The sequence below is a fragment of the Leptinotarsa decemlineata genome, unplaced genomic scaffold (assembly GCF_025532065.1).
Source record: "Leptinotarsa decemlineata unplaced genomic scaffold, Ldec_3_MD MMD2_tig00026328_RagTag_RagTag, whole genome shotgun sequence".
Taxonomy (NCBI): domain Eukaryota; kingdom Metazoa; phylum Arthropoda; class Insecta; order Coleoptera; family Chrysomelidae; genus Leptinotarsa; species Leptinotarsa decemlineata.
The window spans coordinates 13,176,063-13,185,882 of NW_027412688.1; the positions used below are offsets into that span (position 1 = coordinate 13,176,063).

The 9,820-nt window shown below is 38.1% G+C and overlaps 2 protein-coding genes across 2 annotated transcripts; both read right to left on the reverse strand.

Moving 5' to 3' along the window:
• Nucleotides 1-1,340: 1,340 nt before the first annotated feature.
• On the reverse strand, nucleotides 1,341-2,426 carry LOC141485491 (uncharacterized). Its single transcript, XM_074182302.1, has 2 exons — nucleotides 2,263-2,426; nucleotides 1,341-2,199 (listed from the first exon to the last, which is right to left on the reverse strand). The coding sequence occupies exons 1-2, from the start codon at nucleotides 2,412-2,414 to the stop codon at nucleotides 1,488-1,490; spliced, it is 864 nt and encodes a 287-aa protein (XP_074038403.1). The 5' UTR covers nucleotides 2,415-2,426; the 3' UTR covers nucleotides 1,341-1,487.
• Nucleotides 2,427-2,509: 83 nt separating this feature from the next.
• Nucleotides 2,510-8,501, reverse strand: LOC141485471 (uncharacterized). Its single transcript, XM_074182250.1, has 2 exons — nucleotides 7,227-8,501; nucleotides 2,510-7,164 (listed from the first exon to the last, which is right to left on the reverse strand). Exons 1-2 carry the CDS (start codon nucleotides 7,783-7,785, stop codon nucleotides 3,881-3,883), a joined length of 3,843 nt encoding a protein of 1,280 aa, XP_074038351.1. The 5' UTR covers nucleotides 7,786-8,501; the 3' UTR covers nucleotides 2,510-3,880.
• Between the last annotated feature and the right edge of the window lie 1,319 nt (nucleotides 8,502-9,820).

The following is a 9,820-nucleotide window of genomic DNA, read 5'->3' on the forward strand; positions in this document are numbered from 1 at the left end:
ATCAGATGATATACTCATGATGTCGTCGTCGTCATAATCAGCTGAATCAGATGATATACTAATCACATCATCCGCATTATTATCGTCAACAGCATCTATGTCGTCCTGAATACCTTGTTCCACTCGTTCTGCGAAATCATCAGGAAGATCATAGATTCGCTGCAGAAATTGAGCGAAGGTTGTACTCAAATGATCAGACGTTGAATCTATTTCATGTACTTGGATGGGTCCTGTACTCGACATTGTGGAAGAATGATATAGAACTGGGATTGTTGCTATATTTATATTGGAAGAAATGAAATGGAGGGGGTGAAATGTAGAACAGTGTTTGAGATTCGAAAACATCAAGAATGAAACTCTGAGCGATTATTAGGAGAAATTCTAGTGATTATTATGGAAAAAAAAACTAATAAGAGGGAGAGGAAGGGAGGAAGACACTGCCCCAGCCTCGCAGTGCCTCGTGTACACCAACCAAAAAGTGTGTACTCCGTGGAAGGAAAGGAAAGGAAATGATGGACGAGTAGATGATTATATGTCATCATCGGAATTGAGGACATCATCATCGATTAGGATTGGGGATGGCGGAGGACTATCCTCGATGAGGATAGGGGATGGTGGAGGACGTCTAACGTCAAGCTCGTCATCAGCATCATCACCAGAGTCGTCGTCGTCATCATCGTCGTCGTCGCTACTCATTGGGACAATGTCATCATAAGCAGGGTCCCACCATCCGTCAGGATCTGGATATTCCGAGTCATCCAAGTGTCCTTCGTCACTGCCAGTGACATGCTGAACTTGCATCCTGATGTCGTGATCCCGGTATTCGTATGGCGGACTGTGGGGTTCCGTGGTGGAAGAGACAACCTGTACCTGGCTGTTATCCCAGTAATTGAAGTTGTACCCCTGATCCGGGCAGCTATAGGGTTCGGAGGTTGAATCGGGTTCCATCTCGATGCTAGCTGATCAACTGAATGTTTCATCAGATGATTTCTACTTTTATACTTTCGAGAGGGAGTGGGAGAGGAGTGGAACATTGAGTAGGGGTAAATTGTAGTGTGACATAAGACATATTCAATGAGTAGGGGTAAATTGCAAAGTGACATAAGACATATTCAATGAAAGAGATACTTGAATGGATAAAATACAAATGAAATATACTTGTCGATTTCACTATGAAACATGTCTATTTTTTTATTTTTTAAATTTTCTTCACATGAAATTATTTACAAGTGATTAGAGAACACAAAAATTGATGTGAGGTATTTGTCTAGAAGAACTTGGAATTGAAATAAAAAAATAATAATGATAATAAGAGGAAGTGAAGAAAAATGCTCCAACCATCGCATTGTTCAATGTGTACCAAACCAAAAAACAGTGTACACCCTTTATTTCACTTCCTTTTCCTTTATTCAATATAAACTTAACAAATATAAACTTAAAACTACCATAATTAAATACTCCTAACTAACCTAAAACTAATCTTACATTTACACTTCATCTACAAAAAGAGTGTCCATAACTGTCACTACTTTTTTGTACAGCTCTATCGAAGAGGTCTTTGCTTTACACCTTTCCTGCAGAGATGCATAATTCCGATCTATTTCGGCCATTTCCTTTTGGAGTTCCCTCCGTCGGTTATCCATTTCAGCCATTTGTCGCTTCATGGTAACCAACTCGGCCTCGCTAGATCGGGCAGCTCGTTCTGCTTTCTTGCATCTCTGCAGAAAAACACTCATCTTTTCACTAACCTCTCCGATAGGCTGTGGCACCAACACCTCAGGATCCGCCGGTGTCGCTGGCAGCGGTGGTAGTCGCGTCACCAACGGCGACAATATCACCAACTCCGGAGAAGGACTCCTCGGAATTTCCACTGCTGCTGGTGCTGCTGCTGGTGTGGAGGCCCTCTTACGAGAGGTCGAAAAACTACCTGCATAAGGATTAGTCCTATTGCAAGTAGCTCGGTACTTTGAAATAGGACCAACCTTTGCTGCAGGTCGTTGGCAAACCTTCTTCACAGCCCTGACTTCCTCCTCCTCCTCGAATAAGTCAGGGCTAGAAGATCTGCACCTAACTCGCGAACGCGAAGTGGTTGGCTGGTCAACCGTCACCGCTCTCGAAGATGCTGCCTCCTCCTGGTCAGCGGACACCGGCAGAATAGACGCCACAGCATTATTCACCTCCTGTGTATTGGTTGCCATTCTGAAAAAGAAGAAATAATACAAAGTTAGTTGATATAAAAAATAACATTCCTAATTTACTTACTCAAATATCAAGTTGGTCGTTGGAACGTACTGCCTTGTTGTGGAGTGGACTGCTCTCGATGAGATGACTTCTCGAACTGAATGTTGTGGAGTGCTCTCCGGAGGGTATCGACTTCGATGCGTGAGCGGTGGGAAAATGGTGGGAGCGCACATGCGCGATGAGGGTAGGGGTACATGCGCAAATGTTGGGAGTCGGGGGGCGGGGCTTCGGGGAGGGGAGGGGCGGGGCTTCGGAAAGGGGGCGGGGCTTCGGAAAGGGGCGGGGTATCCGAAAAGTTGGTGGCGACGGGGGGGGGGGGGGTGGCCCTAACGGGCCCCGCCCACTGCCTGGGCTCCGCCCAGGTGGGTGGGGCCTCCGGCCCCAGGTAGGCGGGACATCTGGAGAGACATCTACGCCCTCTTCGCGCGCGCGTTCGTAACATAATATGCAACCGAACACCTAACCTAACGTATTAACGTATTAACGTAACCTAACCTAGTACGCTAACCTACCGCTATGCAACCGAACACCTAACCTATCGTATGTATTAACGTAACCTAACCTAGTACGCTAACCTACCGCTATGCAACCGAACACCTAACCTAACCTAACCTAACCTAACCTAACCTAACCTAACCTAACCTAACCTACAGTAACTATTAACCTAACCTAACGAGGGAATACTAACCTAACACCTAACCTAACGTAAGTATGCAGCTAACCTAACGTAGCTATTAACCTAACCTAACGAGGGAATACATTCACCATGTTGGTTCCATTAATACATCATCAGTTGGTTTTGGTTTTGGTTGTATTATTCTATGATTTGGATTAATGTTCAGTCCTGGATATCCCAGTCCACCTGATGATGATGGCCTGACTTTATAGTTTCTCTCCAAAACTTCTTTATGGTTTTTCTCCAATACTTCAACTCTCTGTTCCAGTACATCATACTTTTTCATTGTAGTCCCTGTTATGTTTGACATAGCATCAAATTTTTTATTTGTAGACGCTGTTATGTCAGACATTTTTATGTCTACATCACTTGTAAGTTTGTCAAATTTACGAGTGAAAGTTATCCGAGCCTCTGCAATTTTATCGTTAAATGCTTGCCGGGCGTCCCGAGCAATATTGCCTATTGTGGATTGTATTGCAGCTTGTAGGGCTAGAAGTATAACTTCCTTTGCTCCATTAATTTCCCCCTCAAGATATGATACAGTTACACAATCACTCTTGTCAATTGGTTCACTTGTATTTTTCAATATTTTCCTTTGCATGTCATAATGACCATCTTTTGTTAATTTAAAACCATTCCCAGGAGGACCTCGAATGACATTACCACCCCATTTTCTTTTTCTACCAAACTTATCGATTGTTTTAGACATTGTGCACTCTACGATGATTCTCTTCAAACTGATATTTCTGTCATTTACATTATACTATATATTGCAGTAATTGATTAGGGAAATAGAAATAATACAAATAAAATTTTAATCATTTTATATTCATTACAGTAATACATATACATACATACATAATACATTAATATCACATTACTTCTATCATATATTATTAATTATAAATGGCTACATAAATATCAATATTGAATTTTCCGGTTTTGAAGATATTGAATGATATTTCAATCATTGATCTCGGCAGATAATAAATTAATCAATTGATCCAATGGAGTCTCCTGAGATTGTGATTGTTGAATAATATTACTTATCCAACGAATGTTCTCATTTGGATCGTTTTCATAAAATTCAATATCATTATGACCCCAAGGAAGAGTGTGGGTAGTATTCGGAATGATAAATCGTTTATCGTCGTGATATGATAATGCAACTTTATTTTTTAATTCAGTATACATATCATGTAACACGCTTCTAAATGAATTCATCTTTCTGAATATCATACCACCTTGTTCGACGATTTTTTGATAATCTTCGCATGTCAATTCATTCTTTATTACAGATCGTTTAACCCCTTTGGCTTTCTTAAATTCACCATCAACAGATTTCACATAATATGCTTTAGCACCTGTACCATAAAAACTCATGATTGGATCATTTGGAAATTCATCTTTGAAGTTACCCAAGACTGAACTTGTTACTGGAATATTGAATTGGTTAACTATACTGTAATTGGATGTATCAAATCTACTTATGTTAGTTTTTATGAATTCATAAAAATTTTCTGTGTTTACTTTAAGAATGAGCGAGTCGGTATCTGTGTAAAGTAAAGAGACATTTTCATCAAAGTGTTGTTTGATGCATCCATAGAAAAAGTCATACATGACTGTTTTAGATAATTCTAATATGGAAAATCCCAAATATAATGGTTTATCGTAATGAACCTTCACTCTACCCAATTGAATGGCAACGAAATTATCAGTGAAAATTGAACAATTTTTGAAATTTGGTTTGGCTATGAGAGTGCTGGCACCTATATTTTTCTTTATATTTTCCCAATGTGTAACGAGTCTAACATCAATTCGATTATCTACATTCTCCATTGTCTTTCCATACACCGCATTATTCATTAGTTTATAGAAATCTTTAACAGATTTGTTGTTAGACCTATTACGCATTTCAGTATTAAGATCTATATAGGGTTTCATCCAGCATGATTGTTTGAATTTCAATACTCTATGTGTATTCATTACAATCAATCCATTTTTGACAGCTTGCTGTAGATTCCTATAATGAACAATATATTTTCTTTTATCATTCAAATTTGGAATTAATTTGGGAATTTTCGATTGTGTACGAGGTGGTATTATTTTTTCGACTAAAAATGGAAGGTCAGAATGTTTATCATGCAACTCTTGTGGATAATGAATGTCCACTTCAAATACATACCCATACGGACTATCAGTACTCACATCCATCACATCGAGATTAAGAATTTCATTTGGTGTCAACCATGTAAATTCACTTGTTGGTAGAGGTTGTGACATACTGTGACCGTATAGATTTGTTGCATCTAAATATGTAATGAATGTGGAAGGTTCGTTGGGATTATAATTGGGTAAAAATCTATTATTTGCTATATGTTTCCTCTCGCTACATTGACTAATTCCACCTCGTATACCTTTTTGAAAAAAGTGAATCATATCAATGTCAGTTAGTAATTCCAATTCAACATTAGTGAACTTCAACATGGCATCCCATGATAATCCAGGTGCAGTGTAATATTGTGCCGGATCTAAGTTATATATCTCTAAACTTGTGGTGCGGAAGTTTTCAAAAATATCACATAGTAGCAATACATCCGACTTCAAATACAAATCAGAGTATTCCCCCAAATTCTGACACTCGAATAAATTCCAAACTTTTCTAGCCCTATCATAATCAGTTTCCGATATATGTTCACAATTGAGTGTGTCATAAAACTGATTTTTTGTCGGAAGTAATGGATAATTCAATTTGTCAATGTCATCAACAAAACTATATGGAAATACACCTTTCTGTCTCATCAAATTGAATTTCTCAATTTGTGGGAAATGTTTGTGCATCTCCAAACATTGATCGGAGGTCAAGTTTGCACCCAACTTCTCCAACGAATTAGTCATAAATTTATAACTATCGATAAATCTCATTTTGAGATAATTCTTCCTAACCACACCATCTTTATCGGTATAGCTGTGTGTGAAGAGATGCTTCGTGAAAGATATATATTTCTCTTTAGTTTGCGGGATAACATCAACTTTCTCTTTATTCCTATACAATTCTTTTATGAATAAATGACAATCATAACCACTTAAATTATGAAAAATGATAGGTATGAAGTTTGGTATTTTGAAATTTAAATTACATTTCGAGTGAGCGGCATGTGATCTTTTCTTTCCTGTGACATGACAATGATCTCTTACTTTGACTTCACCATCAGTAAATGCTTTATTACATATACCACAAGTTCTGGCTGCAGCAAACTGTTCTTCTTCTTCGTCAGTTTGTGTATCCATCGGTTTAGGGTTTCTGAGATGATTTTCATGTATCTCTTTCAAATCATCTTCAATGCTACTCACAAATTTCTGAGCTGCATCTACACCCCTATATGTAACAAATTTTGACAAATCATCATTATATGAACACTTTATCAAATAAGCAAATGAATATGGGGCATGTTTGAATGTTTTAATCGTGTATGAACTTTCAGGATTTGGCTCATTCACATGAATCGGTTTAAGCACTGATTCAAAATCAGCATACACTACAAATGGCACCCTCATTTGCCTCTCAAAGTTTTCAAACATTAGTTTATTTTCCGCAACCATTCTACCATATTTATTGATCTTTAAATTAGTAGTTGGTGTTGTGGTACTAATGTGATTACAATCATACATATTATGACGTAAAAGCAATCTCTCATCAGAAAAATATATCAAACATCCGTCACAAAAATATTTTTTCTGTCTATGAGCTGATAGTTGATTAGAAACTAATCTTGAAAGATCTTTGATCCAACAATAGTGACCATTACCGGAGTCATCAGTTATAAACAACAAATTGACATGTCTCCGGAGTCTTCTCTGTGAGTATCGCAATGGACCAATCACTTCATACTTCATTTTACCCTTCTCAAATGTACTCTCTAAACCGTAAACATTAATTGAAATATCATTCCTATCTTCGAATATTTCGATACTCTTATTATTAACTTTAACCGGAAAATCCATACCTGTGACATCTAAAACAGTGGAAAAATGTGGATATGACGTAAGTTCGGACACTCGACTATCTGCAGGATATAATGCTGATGTTATAGCCCAAGCAAAACAATATTGATCTTCATTACGAACATTCACAACAGCTTTCTTCCATTGAATACATTGAGGCAGCTTCACATATGAACGTCCTTCCAGTGGACTGTATTTATTAATGTTGACCTCGAGAAACAATATTTTTTCACAAGTCCAACCTGAATTATAAAAAAAAAAATATTACTATTCAATCTTATTGAAATTTTTAAAAAATAAATACCTGAGTCGCGATCCTGGAACTCAGTCGTTTGAGCCACAATTACATCACGGAATCCATCAAAAACAGCATTCAAATCTGAAGATTGGTCCACTATTTTATTTTGGGAATTAAATGACTTCGTGTCCCTCGAATCATCAGTCTGAAGAATATAATTCCCAAAAACTTCCATATTCACCTTGATGCTTTTATGGATCCTGATGGCTGATTCCAGTAATTCAATGACCTTCTGCCTAATCTTATTGAAAAATGACATGTAGTCACTGGTTACAATCGAACTCTCCACCCTGTATGTAGCAATGCGGCAATTGAATGCATTCGTTATAATTTGAACACCGTCAGACAATTGAACACATGCATTATTTTTATGACTCATGGTTCTTCGGTGAGAATTCACTTGGCTCATAGGAATTGTCACATTACAACAATTGCACGTATACATAGGTGTTGCATTATCCACTCTCACCCGTTTCACTGCAGGCCCTCCTTGGCAACTCTGGAGCTGATGCCGACGAAGATTATCACTACGAGTGAAAGATTTACCACAGTCACAGGAATACATTTTATATAATAGTTCTCACTAACTCACTTGATGTAAACTGACATAGCCAACACTCGTACGCTTCTTAAATACACTCTGATAGGACCCGTCAAGACGTCATAGCCAACCCCACTTCTCAACTACATGCGCCAAGATTACCTCCCAACTGAATGCGATAACAGATGTCGATATACGAGCAAGCAGTGGTCGTTGCGGTCTCGGAGAGGGTAGACGCTAGGCAAACAGTCCTCGGCTGCCGTTGTGTCACCATGGATAGCGGGGCTAGAGCGAACCTTCATCGCTTCAGGAGAGGTGAGGGCAGACCGATGAATACGCATTACTCTGCCACACGTCGTGGAGTGAACATGTCGCTCTCTAGCCGTTGAACGGTTATTGCTGTGACGTCACTCCACTACTAACTTGGTGCCCTAACACCGATGGAGCATTTATTACTTGGAGGATCTTCGAAGTATGCAGACGTATGTTTGTACATAGACAAACAAGCACATGATGAAACCCTGTACCGTGCATTCTCCTACACACACACATAAACACACAAAATCTCATATGAAAAAAAAAATCTGAACGATCCATGCACCAGACACTTCAAGGTCACAACGCCTTGACTTCACTGCACAACAAAAAAAACTTCACCAAACAACAACCAATAAAAAAAGCAATTAATACGTCATAGTGGTGGGGGGAGGCCGAGAATCAGCTGTAAACAACTACTAAACATTACAACTGTGAGACTTATCCGCTTAGATTGCAATATAATATCTGGTTCATATATAAATGGTGAAGAATCCCACATTCTTTTCTCATTCGATATTGATGTTGAACCTGGCTACAATCTCACTAAAGAACCACACAGTATTATATATATGCCTGTCAGTCCAGAAGGTCGTCAATTGATTCACAACATTACAGTGCGTATTTTGGATGAAAAAAATAACCTTATCGATTTTGGAAGTGAAGAAGAGATTTTCATTATTTTGGAATTGAAGAAAATCGAATAACTGTTGTTATGGGTTTCATTTATAATAGACAAAATCGCATTGAACAATCCCAAACGAGTTGCACTATCAAAAAGAAAGGTGTGCATAAAAAGAAGCTCATTCCACAAGTGTATGCTAAACAGTTAGCACATAACGCTCTGTCTGTGAGTGATCTTAAATTTTTGAAATCGATTGGATTGAAAGTGAGAAAATAACAATGGTGCTCGAAACAAACAATGAAAAGTTGAATATATTCAATGAACCAGTGCTCGATCATTCTCTCATAAGTTTACATGAGCACACATATAAGCCCTATGGATCACCGCTATTCAGGAATTCGGATGAAATCAGAATTGCAATCAATAATCAAGATGTTATACTAGATATTGCCGAGAGCTTCATTTACATAGAAGGTAAATTCACCCCCAAAGATGTAGCGAAAACATGCTATCTCTCGAATAATGCAATTGCATTTCTCTTTGACGAAATTCGTTATGAAATGGGAGGTGAACAAGTGGCTGTTGTTAGAAAACCTGGGATAACATCTACAATGAAAACCATGATATCATTTGGACAATCTCATGCTAACACATTATTGACATCTGGTTGGGGACTTTCACAATTGAAGCAAGATATCTTGGATACAAACAGTCATGTTTTTAGTGGAAAACTACCACTGAAATATTTGATGGGTTTTGCTGAAGATTACAACAAAAGTATCTTGAATGCCAAACAGGAATTGATTTTGATTATCGCTCGATCATTCAAAAACTCATATATAGGTGAGGTTGATGCTGATTTGGAAATAAATAAAATCGAATGGAAAATAAGGCATATTGTACCAGATGATAAACACAAGCTCAAACTTTTGAGTAGAATAAACAAAAGCGGTCTGAATGCCAAAATCAAGTTGGCGTATCGTATGTGGGACCTCTATGAACTACCATCATTACGTGGGACTTCTTCAGACATATGGGCCATCAAAACAACTAACGCATTGGAAACTCCTCGTTTTGTCATCATCGCATTCCAAAGTACTACCACATCTGAAGATAGAA

Excerpts from the sequence above, each read along its gene's own strand:
- LOC141485471 (XM_074182250.1), bottom strand. The coding sequence starts at position 7,785 with ATGTATTCCTGTGACTGTGGTAAATCTTTCACTCGTAGTGATAATCTT. Across the intron at positions 7,165-7,226 it reads GTTCCAGGATCGCGACTCAG|GTTGGACTTGTGAAAAAATA; the intron begins GTATTTATTTTT and ends TTTATAATTCAG.
- LOC141485491 (XM_074182302.1), bottom strand. The coding sequence starts at position 2,414 with ATGTGCGCTCCCACCATTTTCCCACCGCTCACGCATCGAAGTCGATAC. Across the intron at positions 2,200-2,262 it reads ACGACCAACTTGATATTTGA|AATGGCAACCAATACACAGG; the intron begins GTAAGTAAATTA and ends CTTCTTTTTCAG.